The 20,768-nt window shown below is 38.7% G+C and overlaps 3 protein-coding genes across 13 annotated transcripts in view; 1 reads left to right on the top strand and 2 right to left on the bottom strand.

The window, feature by feature from the left end:
• Myo81F (unconventional myosin 81F) overlaps positions 1-1,614 on the bottom strand; it is a 37,341-nt gene extending 35,727 nt beyond the window's left edge. For both annotated transcript variants that reach the window (XM_003705367.3, XM_012290224.2), the window contains exon 1: positions 1,299-1,614. In XM_003705367.3, coding sequence (XP_003705415.1) covers positions 1,299-1,323 — 25 coding nt within the window. In that variant the 5' untranslated portion in view covers positions 1,324-1,614. The remainder of the gene's footprint in view (positions 1-1,298) is intronic.
• Positions 1,615-3,762: 2,148 nt separating this feature from the next.
• Psn (presenilin) lies at positions 3,763-20,756 on the bottom strand. Of its 4 annotated transcripts, XR_001096589.2 has the most exons (9): positions 20,321-20,732; positions 19,970-20,220; positions 19,691-19,900; positions 19,404-19,624; positions 19,044-19,331; positions 18,740-18,984; positions 18,506-18,667; positions 13,970-14,089; positions 3,763-13,778 (listed from the first exon to the last, which is right to left on the bottom strand). XR_001096589.2 is itself a non-coding variant. In XM_076536262.1 (8 exons), the coding sequence occupies exons 1-7, from the start codon at positions 20,453-20,455 to the stop codon at positions 18,512-18,514; spliced, it is 1,506 nt and encodes a 501-aa protein (XP_076392377.1). In that variant the 5' UTR covers positions 20,456-20,732; the 3' UTR covers positions 3,763-14,089; positions 18,506-18,511. The 4 variants fall into 4 exon arrangements, 3 of the variants coding, with proteins under 3 accessions (XP_076392377.1, XP_076392378.1, XP_012145601.1); XM_076536262.1 differs by having other exon boundaries at positions 3,763-14,089; XM_076536263.1 differs by lacking the exons at positions 3,763-13,778; positions 13,970-14,089 and having other exon boundaries at positions 18,091-18,667; positions 20,321-20,580; positions 20,693-20,756.
• On the top strand, positions 4,488-17,994 carry Klp98A (kinesin-like protein 98A). Of its 7 annotated transcripts, none has more exons than XM_012290214.2 (16): positions 4,488-4,628; positions 5,087-5,156; positions 7,035-7,145; positions 7,862-7,978; positions 8,639-8,884; positions 8,964-9,136; positions 9,452-9,857; positions 9,943-10,227; positions 10,338-10,751; positions 10,840-11,058; positions 13,582-13,704; positions 13,978-14,079; positions 14,210-14,347; positions 14,415-15,467; positions 15,536-15,805; positions 15,891-17,994. In XM_012290214.2, exons 1-16 carry the CDS (start codon positions 4,582-4,584, stop codon positions 16,134-16,136), a joined length of 4,020 nt encoding a protein of 1,339 aa, XP_012145604.1. In that variant the 5' UTR covers positions 4,488-4,581; the 3' UTR covers positions 16,137-17,994. The 7 variants fall into 7 exon arrangements, with proteins under 7 accessions (XP_012145604.1, XP_003705416.1, XP_012145607.1 ...); XM_003705368.3 differs by having other exon boundaries at positions 10,861-11,058; XM_076536229.1 differs by lacking the exon at positions 4,488-4,628 and adding an exon at positions 4,814-4,942.
• Positions 20,757-20,768: the final 12 nt, after the last annotated feature.

A 20,768-nucleotide genomic window follows, 5' to 3' on the forward strand; every position in this document is an offset into this window, starting at 1 on the left:
GTTCTGTCGAAAGAACCGAGGTTTCAATATGCATTTCGAAATAAAGCGGGGAAACCGTTAAAGCACCGTAAAAGTCGGTTACTTCGATGTTCAGCTTGTATGAAATTGTATATTAGAGCGTATAAAGAGTTTCATTCAAAAGTGCGTAGGAACGCGTGCTCTTTATCGATCGATACGATAAAAGAATTCAAAAGAAACGACCTGAAAGATGGAAATCCCAGGACGTATCACTGCACTGCGGATATATATAGAAGAAGGAAGGGTTGACGGATTCAGAGCGGAAGGAATCATCGCGCACCATTGTGCATCTCCTTCGTTAATCAACCTCTTGCGAAGAAAAGTAACGTTCGCACCTGCAGTGCGTGATGACCCGGCATTAAGGACAATCTGTAGTCGAAGATTACGCATACCAAGAAACCACCAGATGTCGCGTTGTAAATCAAAGATAATCGGTTAAGCTAAACAACAGTAACATTGTATCATCGTTGTTTAAACATGGGTAAGTATAGCACATACGTTAAAAAGTAAATGAAATTCTAGTTTCAAATTTCAAATAATTACTGCACCGACTACGGTCACAAAAGAAGTCAGTTTACACATGAAGTTTATTATAAAATGTTTCGTATAAAAGATATGATAAAATATTTTTGATTTCGTTTCGGTGATGTTATGTAAACACGGTATTTAAAAAGGTACGCGAGAGACGAGATAACCGATCGATGAAGTATCGAACGATCGAATGGTTCAAAAGCTGCTACGAACTTGACACAGGCCCTCACGCAAGCTCCAGCTTATCCCCTAGAACAATCGGTCAATGCTACTCCGCCCTGACGAACGACCTTTACTCAAAAACGTGATGAAAATATAAACTGTCTTCGAGCCTTGCGCATGAAAAAGGTACACTACGCATCCTGTCCCATGTACCGTTAAAATCTCGCGCTGACAAATTTCGCTTCAACTATCACTGTTTACCACAGTAAATAATCGATATTTTCTATCAGGGAATTTTTCGAGTAGACGATTATCCTTACGTACGGGAATAACATTGTACCGTAATATAAACTACGAACACGTAATAACAGAGAAAAAGGGAATCAATCCTGCTAGTCCAACTGTTATTATCCTTATCGAATTGCACCACCCATCACACACCGTATTGGTGCACCATAGACGTTATGTACGTGTGTGTTCTTTCCTGCAGGGTACGCAACGATCCTGAATATATCATCGTTTTTATCTAAATAGCGAGAAAGTAGAGGCGTGAAGCGGCATAATATCAAAAACAGTTAAAAACTTACCCTGCGTAAAGTGCTTAGCAACCATGATGTGCGTGGCTCACGGCTCAGAACATTATTCTCCACCCCCTTGAACGAGGCTGCTGCAGGGTGACGATATATCCGGCCAGGAAAACCTTCACTTTTCACTAACGCGTTTATCAGCGTCGTCGAACCGTATTCTCTGTCAAAATCACATGTTCGCGGACTGTCTGTCGTTTGTTCGCGTACCGGGGTGTACATGCAATTGCGTTCTACGTGCGATTTTAAGACGCGATCAAAGAAGCACGAGGCACGACACACATGCTCGACAGTTGCCACCCGACTGATGCTCGGCTTCGCTTTTCAAACGAACTAAGCCTGACTAGTCGCGCCACCGTACGGCGTCGTTGTCGCCCCAATCATTATTCTTTTTTACCGACCGAGCACATCGGTCTATGTTACCGACGTAGTGTACATTGTTGTTCTTCAAAGAACCTGATGTGGCAGCACCTGCTAAATTTGGAAGGTACATCGTCGTACATGTAGGACATGAAGATTCCAAGGATCAACAATTTTTAAGTTCTAAAGTTTTGAAATTTCCTGATTCAACAATTCTCAAAATACTGAACTTTCAAGGTTCTAAAATTTCAAACTCTCAAAGCCCTAAAATTGCAAGATTCCAAAATATTCTAACATTAAAATATTGCAGGATTCAAAAGTTCTAAGGTCATAAAGTTTAAAAATTTGAAAGCTTTGAACTTTCAAGGTCGTTAACCGCGCATGCGCAGTCACTCAGTGATCAGTTACGCGCGAAATTTTAAAACGCTCGATAATAAGTAATGTAGAAGCCTCGTAACTTCTAAGAGTGGCAATTTATTGATAGGATATATACTTATATGATTAAAGAATTTAACATTGAACTGTATACAGGTATTGAACACAAAATTATAGGCACTGCACATCGTGATACACGCATGTGTTACTGCGCATGCGTAATAGGGCAAGTATATAAGAGGTCCATACGCAGCATTCTCTTTTTATTGCTATATCGCTATTCGGCGCACTCACGCGCTCTATTCCTTGGTGACGTTATGAAAACGTTTTCAGCGAACACTATAGAAATAGAAAATTGCAAATAAGTGATGTAACCTTCCTTTTTAACCAAGAAATAATAAACATTGTTCATAAAAATATACTGAAAAATATTTTACTCGTTTACATATTTCTGGTCTTTCTCTCAAAGTTAAATAAATGTAAATGTTTTAAATCGTATTAACGGATCGAGTACGTTCACTGCGTTCGTTAGTATGAAATTGATACGTGCTAACTATAGTGGACTTCAATTGAATTATAATCGACGTTAAACGTATAAATGAAAAGATAATAGGTATAAGGTGATGGAATGCTTTTGACGTTGCATTGGTGATAAATGATTTTTTATGGCATAACCTCTACATCGAAGCGACGGTTTTAATCGTATCGGTTTGAATTTATCTACAGTCATTTTCCGTTGCGACCGCACGTTTGAATAATAATGATAGGGGACAACGAGAATGGGCAAGTGACGATCACGTGGCCGTATTTGGTGCCATGGGAAGTGTCTTGCCTAAACAGTATCACGAGATTCGACACGTTTTTTTCCTCTGTAGCAGCGGTACCGTAGCGTAGGCACAGTTACGTCAGTTCAATCGGCTATGAATCATTATGCACCGAACATATCGTATAACTTGACTTTTCAAGGCTCCCACTTTATACTCGTATTTTATATTCGCACTCCTCGGTGTCAAGTACCGATTTTATAATTACCGCAGCAGAATTCGAGTACAAGTTACCGTTAGTTCGAGCACGTTCTCGACTATAATATTTTGTAACAGAAATTTGCAACATTTCTCGCGAAATCGTGTTCGCCGAAACTCTATTGGAACGTAAAGCAAACAAAATTTATTTTTAACGCCGAACGAGTGTTTCAAGAGCAAATTGTTTAAAACTCGTTTTGAATCACGTTTATTTTCGCGCGTTCGGCGAAAAGTATCAATGGTCTCCCACGTAGATTCATTTTCGAAGGAACGAGATCCTAATTTAACGCAGTCAATGATACAGCCAAACTGTTTACGCTGCTGACCACAGATCACTGATCCTACTCGAGACAAATTACATGCAAGCCCGCGTAAGATAGTGTCGGACTCGTTTTCTGGCAGGTAGTTAAATCGCAGCAGGTCGGAACATGATAAATACATCTCGTTGAAATATTTCATCCTTTTACGAGTTTGTGCCAAAGTTTCAAGAAGGTGCGTTGACCCGCCGTATAAGCAAACTCGTTTCGACGAGTTTAGCGCCTCCTATGACATATATTCTATTTGTAATTGTACTCTCGGATGCAAGAAAGATCTCAATGCACTTGGGTCCTTTATGCACAGTTAGATTCGTGCCTACATACACTATATACGTGTATCCTATACTTCAATATTTTATACAAGTGTCGTTTTGAATATTTAGAAATATATGATTAAGTTTTAAACAGTATAGACACTTTTATTATAACTTCACTACACATACAAATTTTTGGCGCCCTTCTAGGTTAGATTGTAGGCAGGTGCCTACTATCTAACTCTTGTCCTGGATCCGTGCCCAGCGGTGATGCGTAATCTCCAGCTGGATAACAAAACGACATGAATTCTGCGTACAACCGCCGTTACGCGCTTAAGAGAAAACCGCAAAGCGTTTGATTTAGCTCTGTCGGTGGGCTGCGTGGGTGGCGGCTCCTCGCCTTCTCCGTTCACTCTCCACCACTGCAATACCAACCGATCCCTAGGTGACGTCACATTCCGTAGAAGGGGAATATAAAACCTGTTTGACCGTCCCTTTCTTTTTCTGCAATTTCGTGCCACGGTTTCCCCTCTGTTCCCTGTTTCCGTTCCATCTCTGTCCACGTATCGTTCCCACTTGCTTACGCTTTTCTCCCGTGCTGGTTTCCGCCGTGTTTTCCATCCGCCGTCACGAAAAACAAGCAAATGCGCGGATCACTTGAAATTAGGGATCCGCGCGCGTACGCGCATGCGCGGGGACGCAACTTTTTGTCTCGGACAGCGGCTCGCCAGCAGTCGTCCGTCTGTCGAGAGAGCGTGTTGAGAACGATGTTGTGCGTCGCGTGCGATGCTCGACGACGACGACGTTTCGTAGCACGGCGAGACCCGTCGACGATGTACTGTCTACGTAACGACGCGAAGAATTTCGTGTTCGCGTAACGCGAGTCGAAAACGGAACGAAAAAACGTGACTAATTGCACGGTGTACCATCCCTAACAGTCCATGCGCTCCTCGTAGCCATGGCTTCAGTGAAGGTAGCCGTAAGAGTTCGTCCTTTTAACAAAAGGTGCGTTTAATGCAACTGGTGATAACCCCTGTGACGATTCATCGACGGTTCGCGATAATTTGATTCGATGCAGAGGTCATTTTTCAAACGTAATTAGCGATTCCTATGGCTCGTGTAACGAGTCAAGGTCTGATTCGAAATTTCGATGACAGTGCAGTTAGGAATGTATCCTATGAAATCTGGCTTGATCGTGATTAGTTGAAACATCGAGTGTAACTTGAATTCTGTGGGACGATCAATCATATGGTTTCGATCGACCCCCGATGCGACGACGACTGTGCAACAAGATTCTGCCACCTGCTGTCATTCGTCCCGTATATAACGTTATTGTCATGTACTTCCTGTGTTACGTTCGATGTTTTGTTTCCTTTGTCTCTGCAGTTCGAAACAACTACTCGTGAATATTTCGAGTGTACAACTTTGAGATACGCGTGTGAATTTGTCGCTTTATATTGCAGGGAGCTGGCGATGAACGCGAAGATGATCGTGCAAATGGATGGCAAGAAAACGCGTATCTTCAATACCAAGGTAGCACGATATTCAAAATAAATCGTATTCAAGATTGCGCGAAACCGTTAACGTGTTTAGCTTGAAAACCACTCTCTCTCTGTGCGCCGTTCACGATAAACAATTCCTGCCAATCCTATGCATTGTCCTTAATGACGGCAAACAAACTTTCTAAAAAGATTTCTAAATAGTGAACGATATTTTTTCATTGCGAACAACCATTGACCGCGCTGTACTAAAATGCTTCTCGTGCTCGATTCCGTGTCATAATTTCTGCTCGAACAAACTCGGCTATTGACCCATTAAACGTCATAGCAACCGTGCTTGTGTCGTTCAGGAACGTGCCGAATCTTCTTTTCGGTTCAAGATTATTATTTGTTGTTTCGTATTACGTCATTGATATCCATGCTCATCAAAGCAAAATCTCTGACCGAGATCTCGCGAGTAAGATAGCGAACGGCACGTCATCTGATCGGAGAAAGTGCGAAAATCATTGCTGGACCACTCCTGGACGAGTCGCTTTCCGTCGCACGATTCTAACCACAAAACTGACCAATCCTATCGTGATTAACACACGCTTAATCACGTGAAAATTTTTTACGAATGAGTTTATCGATAATATCGAAATGTTACCGATAATGCGATATATCGATAATATCGATAACGAGAATGAGCGAGTGAATTAGAACGTAACACGTAATGTTATCATTCGGATCTAAATTATTCTTGTTTGAAAGTAGGCTAGATCATATTTGAGGTACAAATAAGAGCAAGTAGACCTGAATGATAAAATACAACCTAATCCAATAACCTCATTTAAACTTGAAACAAAAACCTAGCCTGATCTAATGTAATCTAACCTAACCTGGCACACAGTTTTATTAGTCAACTCAAATTATTATTGCTTAAAATTATAATTCAGATATAAGTATCAATAAGATATCGATTGTGATAATCGATAACAGCACCTCTAGATTTCCAAAACATTATTATTATCCTTGCTCGATGCTTTCGAATGAATGTGATTAACCTGTGTACATTAATAACTTTTATTTTCGTTTAACATAAGAGATTAATAAGTTTTTTCTTCAAAGATGCATTTACGAATCTTCTCTTTTTTTCTTGGCGATCTATCTCTTGTTTCAAGATCAATTTATGCACACAACTTTTTATTTAACCTCGGTAATTAGCATAAGACTCGTTTCCCGTTTTATCGGTAGTGTGGTAAAACAGGTTTACAACGATGCTGCGCATGCGTCGTGAATTTTAACGATCTATCGATACACAATTCCATTACGATAATCGTAATGCATTCTATTCCACAGTGGCGTGAATCGCTAATTACTAACCTCCCGCTGATGTTGCTTTTTATAAATATAATTTGATCGTTTAGTACTGAAACGAGGATAAACGAGGGTGGTTTAATGAGATTCGAAACGATTAATGATAATTCGAACGTTTCATCATTTTCTCAGGAACTCCGCAAGTTTATTGCGGCACTATCGAGTGTACGTGATTCTCAAAGGATAATGATCCTCAGCTTAGCTCTCGTGCTTATTGTGGGTTGCATGATGGATAAACATAAGGTGTTTTACTTTTTTAATTGCTCGCTTTGTTGCGTAACGCTTGGAATGGTTCTCGATAGTATACGATTAGTTATGTGGGATGCAGCCTAAGTAATGCACGTGACATAACGGCTTAAAGTTTATTAGCCACTTGTGAATGATGGCGCTTCTTTGTCATCAGTCAATGCATCGGTTTCTGATTCGCGCCAAATTTAATTTTCATTATAATCGATTTTAATCTATTGAAATCGAATAATTATATTTATAGTAATTAATGTATTGTTAGTAGGTAATTAATGTTATATTATTCTGACGGTTTCCGTGTTATTTTCAGACACCAGGTAGTTGCAGAGAAATCGACAGAGAGAAATACAAAGACTTCACGTTCGATCACTCGTACTGGTCCTTCGACGCGAACGACGAGAATTATGCGTCCCAGGAAGAGGTGTACATTACTTCTTACTTCTGATTTCCGTACTTGCAATCTCCTATATGCCCTATTGCTTAAAATATGCACAAGTAAATTTAATTATACATAAAATAATTGATACAATTTACAAAATATTTTGCATAAATTAGTTATCTGCTTGAACAAGATATGTATAATTGGAATCAATTAATTCTCGAGATAAGATTAAGCAATGTTTTGACGATGAGCCACGATCAGAATTAAAGTAGAATAGCAGCGTGAGTGTACCGGTTATAGTAACCATTGTCGTAAGAACAGGTTCTAATTGAAAACACGAGTATTTTGATGCATCGAATAACAACAAAACCGCATGTATCTTTCGACATTAACTTCTCGATGCAACAAAATAATTTCAATTTAAAAAAGAGATAAATATTTCTTCTCTCTCGTCACACGTTTGCAAGCAATTACATGTTACATAAGACATAAAACACTTTCTATTTATCCACAGACAAACTAATGACCGTATATTTAATTACTCGACAATCATTAACATTCCTGATTCGTTTGGCGACTCGTTAAAATTCTCTCAAGTGTACCATTATAATTGCTCCGCCAATGGGTGCAGTTGGTACATCGTAAGGTGCGCTGTGCTATCTTTAAACCTGATAAGCGTTGTCCTTTTTGATTCATCGTTAAGACCATACTTCCCGTGATAAAAAATATGATAAATAACTGATTCATTTTTTCAGGTTTTCTATGATCTTGGTACGGACGTAATAGAAAGTGCCTTCGAAGGCTACAATGCCTGCGTCTTTGCCTACGGCCAGACAGGGTCTGGGAAGACTTTTACGATGATGGGCACGCCGGTAATATTCTCATCGCTCCCCGACTTATTAGAAGGACTTCATTGCACTGCCAAATCTTATACTGCTTAAAATAAGATTATGAAATGATTGTATCATATGACGTCTATTGTTGACTGACGGTCGTAAACACATATAAATAATAACTGGGATTATTGGGATTTAAGGGTGTAGTGCTTTAGAGGTCTAGACGTATAGATTTGGGATACAAGAATACACTTACGTATAAATATTCAAATATAAATATCTATCAATAGCAGTATAGAGACTTGAAGAAATTGAGACCTAGAAATATACACATACATGTATCTAAGGATGTATCTAAGAATAGAGGGATATCAAGATCTAGTAAAATGATGTAAACAGTAGAATGTAAAACCGTAGAGTTTTCCTACGTAATTACTATTTAATTCCCATTACTGTCAGAAAATCCCACCAGTTGTATAGCTCTTTCTGAAAGACAAAAAGGCAAAATCATAGAAACTTCATTAGCATTTAATTAACATGTTAACAGGCTTGTATGCATGACTATCGATTGTCGCAACGGGTACGGTGAAAAAATGCATAAAATTAAATTCAAACTTTCACAGCTAGTTTCATTGATTTTCCTTTACCAAGAATGTAAGGAACCAAGTGTATAATTTTGTTGTGTTGTATTAACAGGAGGCTCAGGGATTGATACCAAGGATTTGTAAGACATTGTTCGCCAGAATGGCTGCGGGTAAAGAGAGCGGAGCATCGTATAGAACCGAGGTATCCTTCCTGGAAATACACAACGAGAGAGTGAGAGATTTGCTGCGGCTGGATCAGTCACAGTCTCATTCGCTCAGAGTGCGGGAGCATCCTAAAAGAGGACCCTACGTTCAAGACCTGTCCAGCCACCTCGTGTACGATTATTCAGACATTCAGGTAAATGAACCCAGCCGTTTCTTCCTGTCTCTCATTCTACCACTTACGAGACACACTTCAAAGAGCCGGTTACTTGCAGGAATGTATGGTGAGAGGTAACACGCACAGAACTACAGCCAGCACAAACATGAACGACGTGAGCAGCAGAAGTCACGCGATTTTTACGATAACGTTTGTGCAAGCTGGACTCTCCGAGGGCAATATGCCGTCAGAGACCGTTTCCAAGGTGCATCTCGTCGACTTGGCTGGAAGGTAGTCGATTGTCCAAGAGCTTTATTTTTATTTTGAGTCATCGGAAAGTCTGGACAAAAGATTTATGTAAAATATTTTATCGGTACAGCTGCACAGCTGCTATGAAAGATAAGAGAAATCAGTTTTCCAAGATCTTTCTTTGTCTTTGCATTAATTAGGGATTCTTAAAATTTGATGAGTTGAGATGTATTTTTAATATTTTTCGTGACTTGCTTTTGATACATAAGTAACCGATGAGTCCACATAGTGTAGGGATCTATTTATTTAGTTAAACAAAGTAAAATAACAATGATTGATATGTGTGTCTATTTGTAGCGAACGTGCAAATGCAACAGGAGCGACAGGCCAACGGCTAAAAGAGGGTGCGCACATTAATAAGTCATTGGTGACTTTAGGTTCTGTGATATCGGCACTTGCGGAAGTAAGTTCCGCGAGCGATGCGTCTTCTTCCTCAAAGCGGAACGTTTTCATACCTTACCGAGACAGTGTGCTAACATGGTTGCTAAAGGATTCGCTTGGAGGTAATTCGAAGACTATTATGATAGCTGCTATTAGTCCAGCAGATTGTAATTACGGGGAGACTCTGAGTACGCTCAGGTACGCGAACCGAGCGAAAAATATCATCAATAAACCCACTATCAACGAAGATCCCAATGTAAAATTAATTAGAGAACTCAGGGAAGAGATCCAGAAGTTGAAGTCTCTTATCGGTAAAGACATGGCAAGTATCAGAGATAAGACGATGTGTCAGAAATTAAAGAGGTATTGTGTCTAAGAATAGAAGCTCACTATGTTGTACTTTGTAGAGCGTTGAAAGGCCACCGCAGGTATTGTTGGCTCAGATTCATGAGAAACAAGAACAGGAGAAAGTGTTGACGGAAGAATGGACGGAAAAGTGGCGAGAAACACAGCAGATTCTTCAAGAGCAAAAAGCATTAGGCCTCCGTAAGAGCGGCGTTGGCGTAGTCTTAGACTCAGAAATGCCGCACTTAGTCGGAATCGACGATGATCTCCTGAGCACCGGTGTAACGTTGTATCATTTGAAAGAGGGTAGAACGTTAGTCGGAACGGAAGAGGCACCAACCACGCAGGTGACGAGTTCTACGTTTACCTTTGTTGCTCTGTTTCATCTACAACTTAGATACTATTAAAAATTTGTCGTTGAAATAATCGTAGGAGTATAATATAATATAATAAACAGGATATCGTGTTAACCGGCGCGGACGTCGAGCCAGAACACTGTGTGGTAGAGCTAGACAACGGTGTAGCAACCCTTCATCCCCTTTCTCCTCACTGCTGGATTAACACAGCCCAAGTAGATAAACCGACGCGTTTGTCGCAAGGTTGTATCATTCTTCTGGGCAGGAACAATATGTTCCGCTATAACGATCCGGCAGAGGCGGCGAAGCTAAGAAAGGAAGGTGGAACGGGTAACGGTAACTTGCAGTCCACGGTCGTCAATCTTTCAAGATTATCTCTCTTGAGCTGGAGTGTCTCGGATCTGCACGCCTCGTCCTCTAGTGATAACCTTTTAAATTCGAGCGAAGATCTCCGAGCACTCGAGGAACTGGAACAGCAAAAGGCTGCCCTCATTAAGGAAAAGGAAGACTTTAAGGTTCGTCTAAGCAAGAGCTGTATCCTATCTATTCATATTGCTTTAGTATTCATTGTAAACCAGCATTGTAAACTATTTCATTGAATAGACTCGCGATCGTTTTCTGCAGAGAGAACAAGAGGAACGGGAAGAAAGATGGGCCGCTAGAAGAGAGGCTCTGGAAGGCGCACAACGCGAACTCGAACGCGAATGGGGCGCCCAATGGAAAGAGTGGGCCGATGCGATAGCAGCTCTTGAATCGCGACAACGCGAGTTGCGCGCAAGACGTCATCTCCTGGAACAAGAGCGACGAGACGAAATGACGCAAGTAAGTGACACGGACGCGCCGTCTCCGGACTTGAACGTAATCTCGATCAAGTATCAATTCTACCTCGTCCTTATTGCTCTCGGTGTCCTTATTTGCTTGTCTGGCAACATCATCATCTACTCGCACGTTTGCCCGTTAAACATGTGACCCAGAATGTGTGTAGCATCGTCAGGAACGTCCTCGTCCTTCTCGTTCCTTGTACTATTCTTCAATTCACTACTTTACAAGTGAAACGAGACGCGCTACCGGTCGAAAGTTTGAGACCGTCCACGGTGTTCAATTACGTGCTATTCTGTTTAAGCAAAATGAAATGATACTTCATTTCTGTTGAACAGTTACTTTCACATACTTTTGCATTATTTTCAAAACCAAGGCTAGTGTAAAGTTTTTGAGGGTCTTTTTGAAAATATAAACTTGACCTAACACAAAACATTGAACTACTTTTTTTTTAGACATTTAACGATGTTCTATGTTAGGTCATATTGCAACTACTTAATTTTAAAAGGACCCAAAAACTGTACATTACTAAAAAGACTATAAAAATTGAAACGAACAAAAGTTACTAACTCCTTGTGATTAATTAACTTTAGGTAACGACGGTGAGCTCAAACTTTTCACCGATCTTTTAGATATAATAGATTAAAAAGGCTTAAAAAAATGGTGCTCTAAAAGCAATCGATCAGGATTCTCTCCTGAATATGTAACATATGTAATAATGTATAAAAAAATGAACGCATCTTTTAAAATAATTTATCCAATACGATGTTAACTCGTTTTCAATTGTATAAATATTTCCTTCGTATATTTATTCGCTTTCCAAGCAGGTACTACGGGTTTTTCTAAGAACGAGATGCGTATAATTTTGTAATAGAATCGCTTCACACTTATAACGCTTAGTTTTTTTATTTTAAATAAATTAGACAGACAAGCTTATCGCATAAGCTGCCTGAATGTATAAAAGAAATAAAAAAAGTGCCAGTGTTGACGAGATATTGCCGGACAAATGGCATTCCGTGGAATGTTATACGTTAATGTACCTTGTAGACGATGTTAAGGTGAAGAGGAAAACCTCTTTTTATGTACATATCTGGGCTTGTTTTTTTGTATAGAACGTCTATATGGGTTTGTTATGCGAGAAAGAAGAGAACTGTTGTTATACATATACATATATATATATATAAACTGTTGATTAATAAATTTTTCTTACAAAAATTGGCCTTCGATCTTCCACGATACGATTGCACGCACATTATCTATTCTGTTAGGTGTATAAATTAGTTTGGTGCCTTTACATTTATTCTTAAATTGTATCTTATGAGAGTCTTTATTCTTAAAACTCCATCATTAATATAATTACAAAAATCAATTTACTATTGTTACTAATAAGATGCATTTCAGGTACTTTTGAATCTTAACTAAAGAAGAATATATGTCCAGTAAAGAGTTGTTAAACTGATTAAGTATTAGGTGAAGATTCGTTAAGAAGTGGCTGTAGAAATGTTGGAGAGGAAGTTCAGGAATTTTGACGACTTGCATGAACATAACTGTCGATTTTACGTTTGAAGTAAATGGAGAACGTCCAGAAAGAAAATAGGTTTCTCATCTCCGGCGGAACAAAGGGCACCGAATTAATTTATGCAGCTAATATTTCACACTGTCTGGTAATCGTTAAGTGTAACAATACTCGAGAATTCACGGTCCTAATTAACAAACCCAGTGTACATCTTTTGTTAACAATTTGGGGTACGTTCGCACGTGCACTTTTCTCTCAAGTGCTGACGCGGAATTAAACTAACCGAAAACGTTTAAGGTAATGTATTATCGCGATCATTTACAGTAGAGCTCCATTTATTTAGAAAAAGAAAGTGTACTCGCGCCTCATTTAAGTTACTTTCATATTAAAATTAACTTGTCCGAATTATCCAAGAGAAAAGAGGAATATTTTATCTTAAAATAAAATAAATGGACTTCTATACTCCATTATTTCCTTTTCTTTAACCCTTTAAGTGAAATATTAAAGCTAATTGAATGATCTTGTCAGAATTTAACACTGAAAGGGTTAACATTTTGTATTGTAATCTCCGTTAAAACCTGTACCATCCTTTAACGTATCCTTCGTGTTACAGTGGACTCTCGTTATATTGCCACATTGTTGGAGCTCCTCACACTAGTCCCCTTTTCCCAGACTTTACAACTTCAAGAATTTACTCCCTCCCTTTATGGTAGTATAACGAGAGTCAACTGTGTTATTGATGCATAAAAACGGCATGTTTCTTACATTTTCCGTCGAACAATTACTCTTGTCTGTGTTTTATTTTCTTTTTCTAGTAACCGATAACTGTATCTGTACACGGTGATTCGTGAAAGAGTTTCCGAGCGTTGTTTTCTCGTGTCGACGTAGTACGAAGAAAACGTACAGGCGGCTAAAAGTAAAATAAAAAAACGGGGACGCGTCTTAAACTATGTTTCTTTCAGTTATCCTTTTTTGTTAATGCATCGATATCTGTGTGTGTGTGGTACCAGGTAGAAAGTTTATGTAGGGAAGTTGCCTCTCTGCGTACAACATTGCAATCCAAGCATCGTCAGTTTCAAGAGTTCATGAACAATCACGAACGCGCTCAAAGATTCCGTCAATGGTGGGAGAAGGTAAGAGTTTTCGACAGAAAGGAAATTCCAACATTTTCACGGCACGATTGTAGCTTGTAGATTAATAGCACGAGCTACAAGAAAAGATAAATAAAAAAAAGATATAGATTAATCGCACGCGATCATGAAGCTGCATCTTGGCTCTCCTATTTCTTTTTCTTTCGTTGCTCTCTTTTTGTTTTTCAATTCTTTTTTTTCTGTTTAATCTTCGCTGTTGATTTTCAATCGTAGAGCTCGAGGATTTTAGTTTAAAAAGAAACTGTACCATTTCAGACGGATGACGGTGCTGGAAGCGATGGTAGCTTGCCAGAATCCTGGTCGAGTTTGAACGATGATAAATGCGTTGACGCGGTCCGAGAACTTGTTAATCATCACGTAAGTATATCTAGAACCGTGTACAAATTGACATTATATTACTGTCATGATATCAATTTATGTTAGTCTACATTTCAAATTCTAAGATAAGCGTTACTAATATACTAAGGATATCCTCTTTCTCTTTCAGAAAAAAGAACTGGCTGTCCTAGAAACGGAATTGCAAAACAAGGTGAAGTCGTTGAACGAGCATCAGAGTAAAGTAGATAAGATGGAGGAAGAATTGATCGAGATAGCCAGGAAGCAAAAGCATATGATTAACCTGGAAGTAAGTGAGCTACGTCTAAAATTAATCAATATCCCTACATCAAGCTAATAATAAATCTTCGTATCAGTTGGAGGGAGAAGGCAACACGGAGAAGAAGCTGATTCTAGCAAAACGTTCTCAAGAACAGCTACAAGAGATCCTACGACGAAAGCAGAGTCTTTCGTTGAACCTGAAACGCGCTTTACCCGCGTCACCCGGTGATCATTCCTCTAGCGGTGATGAGATCTTCTCCAACGGGGAGACGCAATCCTTCCAGGATGCGTGTAATAGAAAACTTCAAATAGCTTCTGCTTTGAGTCTACTGCCACAAGATGTTCCAAGCTCTATCGAGACTGCTGACACGTTTCACACAGCTGCGGCTGACTCGCCAGAACCTCGCATACCCTTCCAAGATCCACACGAAGAAGAATCTCGCGTATCTTTAGATAATAATCAGCAAAGAGAATCTCAGGAATCGCAGAAGGTATCTCAAGAAGATCCGCTGAACGACAAGAAACTACCCGAAGCGGAGGGCAAAAGTTCGTTGAACCTGAACAGGAAATCTCCCGTGGAAATAAAAACGGATAAATGTAACGGCAGTGCTAGCAGCGAGAAAACGGAGTCAAAGTCACCGACGAATTCCACGATAGAGGAGGATATTCCTCAAGATTCACTGGAGTCGCCGGTGCAACAGAATCCAGCAATGAAACGACTGAACCAAAGAATCGCCCGCCAACGAATGATGGTGATGAGGTGTCTGGAAGCTAGTTCGCCCTCCAAAGAAGATCTGAATAGGCAGATAGCGATCCTGCAAGACCTCCAGAAGCAGCAGATCGAGCTAGAGGTGTCCTTATTGGAGGATGAACGCAAAAACGTTAGACAACAATCCAAGTCTGAGTGCAACAACGACAGATTGTCGCCAATTGTAGATGTAAATGACCTTATACAAAACACGGAGACAAATAGTACGTGTTGTGACTTAGAGTCAACGAATAGCTCCGCCACGCTGTTGACCGTGGCCACAACGCGATCTCCGATCCTCAGGAACAACAGGCCTAATATCAACGACGACGAGAATCTATCGGAATCGGTTCAGCCTCGAATATCATCGGGAAGAGGTTACTCTACAGTCTATCTCACGGTAATAATCCCCGAGTTAACGGGATCAAACGTAGACATGTTCAGTGTACTCATATGTTTGATTTTTAGAGTCAAAATCGGGGCGATCGATTGAGTAGCCCGTATTCCCTGACAATCACGAGGTCTCTGCCATCTTTGATAGCAAACGACGCTGATTACGATAGCGTGATTAATATGATCGTTAGTATACCTTCTTACGTGATACGTGGAGCTGGTAAGTCCAGTCATTACGAATACGAGGTACGTGTCGTGGCACAAGATGATAGTTGGACACTTCTACGTAGATACAGACGATTCCGGGAGTTGTATATTTCAATGCGACAAAAATATGGTAGCAAGGTAAATGTTTAATTTAGAACCTTTTGAGGCACCTTTTACTAACAAGTGGTTCAGAATAATTAGAATATTTGAATAATTGCCACAGGTAGCAGCAATACGCTTTCCACCCCGACAAGTTTTTTCAAAATACGAAGTCGTCGCACGACAACGTAGAAAACGATTAGAAGAGTATCTGCGACGTTTGATTCAGGTATGCTCAGAATTGCCGCACTGCAAACCTCTCTACAAGTACAACGGCAACTTAAGCAACATAGATAAGCAATCGTTGCTGGAATTCAGTTCGTTCTTCAGACGTGGAACATTCGAAAGCAGCAAGTACGGGACAAGTTAAGACAGGAAGGAAGAAAGAATAATTCCCCGAGCGTCGAAGAACGAACAAATTCGAGCGAACGTATAGATATTTATAATTCGTTACGTATTTTTTTATGATGATGAAAACCGAAGATAAGCTAAAGTGGGAAAAATATTAGCAAAGTATAGTTACCACTTTTTGCGATGATTATTACTGTATATTTACCAAAATGCGTTTCCAAAAGTTTATTGTTTATAAGACTGATATATTGTATAGATATATATACTGCATATTTAATAATTGTTTTGTTTGTAGAATTAGCAAAATGTGCCGCGAAATTATATTTAAGAGGAAACTGAACGTTGGCGTAATTATGACAGGGTGGATTTGGCCTCTTACCAGAAATCACTGGAATACCAAAAAAAAAAAAATAGAAATATTCTGCAAAAATTTCTAAATTTGGATAAAAACTGTTAAACGTAAGAAGTACTTAAGGCAAAGTTTTAATAAAGCTAGGGACCTAATTCACCCTAAACAAAAGTCCTAGTTACGCTAATGATTTGAATAAGTCTCAAATTCTATTCTCGATGCAGGTTCCATTGAAAATCACTACTTAGTAACAATTGACGGAATCGTATTATGATCTGACTAATCTAGTACGTGTTGCGAATATTTTCCTAATGTTTTTCTCCCGTTAGAATTGACAGTTTCCAAGTGTACCTTTCCCGCTTCGGTTTCGAACGAAATTGTTGGGTTCATTGAATTTGAAAATTCGCACGACTACTTGCTAGATAATATACGTAGCTAGACCAGTATTGTTACAAGATACGCACGAAATAAAGATAATTTGCTGTGCGCACAACCGCGGTGACCATAAATACGTCGGGCGCTTATGCTCGTGATAATAATTAGAGTTCATAAATGATCGCGTTTATTTTTTCGTCGGAACAGCGTCTTTTACACATCATCATGACTGAAATTCGACTAGATATTAAATCGAAGAAAAAAAAAATAAGTGAACTTCCTCCTAGTACGTAGTTATAAACTTATTGAATTATCATAATTTTACGAAGTGCAAAGAATATCATATCGCTGTTGAAGTTCTTCCGGTTCCGGGGATTTATATTATATATATAAATATATATATATTGTATATTGTATATGTATACACTGCATTTCGCGGCAAAGTTTGTAAACAGAGAACAGCGAGATTAAAAGTTACGAAACAGTTATGCAATGCTTGATGATATGGAAAAGTGAACGCTAACTTATCGATTATTCTTGGCAAAATGTTTATCCGCTATTTATAAAAGCGCTTTTTGAAAACAAATAAATAAACGAACGGCGTGGAGTTACCTTTTTCAACGACATGCAAATATATATGCTTTTCTAAAATTCAAGGAAATACTATATTGTAACAATAAATTAAAAAAAAAAAAAAGAAAAGATAACGAGTCTTTCCATTGCACGGCCACAGATCATCATTTTGCCTTGAATTCTCTGAATTGCGAGAGAATATTTCTTATCAAAACTTGTATCTAAATTCCTATTGTTTAACGTCGAATGAAACTCATAGCAATACTTATTGTCATTGAAGTGAGTATCTTGAACCCTTGTGATTGATGACGAACGATACTTATTCTATGGCTGTGTACAAACGGACTTCAAACCCCAAGGAATTATCCTGGACGGCTAGTGGTCCTAGTAATTTGTAGCCGCGAGGTCTGTACAGTTAGCAAATTGTTTAGATAAATATTGTACCTCATATTTCATATTGTTTCCAGAAAAAAGAAAGAAAAGACGATCATCAACTGCTTTTTTTTATACTTGATCTATGCGATCTATGTTCTCTTAATGTAACGACACACAATAAATTCTCGTAGCTCAATTCATTTAATCATTCTTAATCGTTATTCTGTTTGCTACCTGCTTTAATGCAAATAAATTATAAAATAAAAATTGTGTTAACTAAAAGAGATTATCACACTTAACATCCAGTGAATATCAGACAAATACAATTGCAATTTATTATTTCTCTTATTCAGCTTACAAATGTAAATTTGTATTCTTGAGCATTTTCATGACATTAGATTCCTATCCGATGTAATAATTCAACAATGAATACTTATCGTTAAAAAATACTGGATCATCCAGTTCATATAATGCAGTGATAGCAAATGCCCGCGCGCTCTTTGACGGGCACTTGATCTATCACTGACGTAACGCATATTTCAAGTTGATTTGTACCATGTCACAGGATGATTAATACATCCGAGATACAAGTTCGAGAATCACGAATACGATCAATAAAATTTAAATGAAATACGAAAGCTAGATGATCATAAGAGTAAATAGGCACTATTTCTTTTGTAATAAATTATGATGAATAATGATAATGTTGATCATACCTACAGTTAAATGAACACTTGTTCGCTTGCTAAATTATCGGCAAACGGCGCAACGATTACTCTGGTAGCAAAATAAAACGTTAAACCGAAGGTAATAGAGATTGGTAAGGCTGGCAATGCTTTTTTGAATATAGCCAACAATAATAAGGTTAAACAAAGCCCCTGAAAATAAAAAGACAATGGTAATGAAAATAATAGAATTTTGCTATTTATGCAGAAACAAAGAATACGTACAATTAAAATGGCAACAAAACATGCCAATGTTGTATTCCAGTCACCATAGCTGGAAGCTTTTCCAACTAAAACGCTGTAGAAGATAAAGTCACCCAGGCCTAACTTCACTCCTCGTTCTTCCTCGGTAACGGCGACTTGTTGTCCTTGTGCATCGCGTACAGTTCTATTATCTTGTTGCCTTGCGCTTTCGGTTAACGATGCAGAGTTTTCCCGCACTTCCTGGGCTCTCCTTGCACTTCGATCACCTACCAGGAAGTTGTAGGTTAATTTTAGTAAAGATGAACCAGATTAAGTTTATCATTACCGTGTGTTTCTATCCATTCGGGAGTAAAACCACCTTCTTCTGCATCTCCAGATGCAGCATTATTTTGATTGTCAGTCTGACCGCGTATAGGATATGCCGCGTTGTCATCAGCCGCGGAATCACTACTAGTCATTGTTGCTGCTTGTACGTATCCGGCATAAGTCATGGTGGTTGTATACATAACCGTAGACGAATAAATCAATGCAGGGAAAATAGATTCGTTCCTTTCTTGTGCTGTCTCCACAAGCACCCTTAAGGGACCCTTCGGCGTTAATACGGCAATTAAATCTAAATACAAAATATCGTGGCAAATCACACTTCATTTACAGAGTGGTATGTCTCATATAGCAGATACATTACCCCAAATGCTGATAACACCTAGTACAACCCAAGCTGTCCACTCTGGTAAATGTTTGATAAAAACAAGTGCCATTAGAGCTGAGATGAAAATAAGATATGCTTGTTGTAATTGCAAAGGGCCTTGCCAATGTATACATATCATTCCAACTGCTCCAAAATTCCATGAAACTATGCCTAATGTGATCAGATCCATTGGAATGTTGTATGCTTTTAATACTTGCCTATAAGGAAGATCATTGTCAGACAATAAACAAATAAGTTAAGTTCATAGAAATGATTATACGTACTCGCAGAAAAGAATAGAAAAGAGAGACAATAACAATAAGGAACTTATTATCAACCACCCATGGATTGCTCTATAAAATTTGTATTTATATAAGACGATAAGTATCACAGTCATACATACAATGACACTCATGAGTATTAAAGAATTAGCAATTGCCTGCCAAGCTTTGGTACTCGTGTCAGCACTGTCTTCATGAAAAGGAGTGTAAACCCTAAAACAACAACTTATGAAATAAACATTTGACTTCTATTTAAAAAGCATGTATGTTTCTTCAACTTACAAGTACATTCCTTTGGTTGTGTAGAAATTTATAGAACTAATGGTAGCAACTACGACTAACATACAAAGAGATACAGGCACAAATAATTTGATAACATGTGCTGCTCCATATTTTAATTCCTCTTCTTCTTCGTCTCTATAATTTCTTGATCTACCTTGTCCATTATTACTTGGTGCACCTCTCCTAGCTGAACTGGCACTGTTGGATATACCTGCTGTTTGAACATGTACTTCCGGAACCCCATTTTCAACCTATAAATTAATATATTATTGAATTAAAATGTGGTTTCTAGTTTTAGAAATTATTTTACAAAATTAAACAAACTAAATAAAGAGATTAATGAGAGTTTACCTCTTCGTTACTAATCCGCGAACGCCTTTTACGACCAGTGACCAAGCCCAGGTCGTCCATGCGAGATTCCGCAACGTGACCGTCCATTAGGCTTGTGTATTCGTCCGCCGAGTCGTAAATATCACTCTCAGACATTCATTAAAACTTATGCTTGTAAATAAATTGACATAAGAATCCTTTGACAGCTCCCACTATACCTATTCTTTTTGTACTTCCGCGCTTCGCTCTCGTCACAATGCCATTCGATTACATTTAAAAAACTACGATATAAAAATACCTACTTAATATCTGTATATCCAGGATCTCTCTTAGGAATCTATACACTATTATTCAGCAAAAATTAAAAGTTTTTGATCATTTGATAACGCTTACAATGTTACAAATAAACTGTACACCTGATGGCAGCCATTTTACGAGGTGATTCATTGTCTCGTCCTCTGTAGTCGAA

This window comes from Megachile rotundata, chromosome 10 (genome assembly GCF_050947335.1).
Source record: "Megachile rotundata isolate GNS110a chromosome 10, iyMegRotu1, whole genome shotgun sequence".
NCBI classification, from domain to species: Eukaryota; Metazoa; Arthropoda; class Insecta; order Hymenoptera; family Megachilidae; genus Megachile; species Megachile rotundata.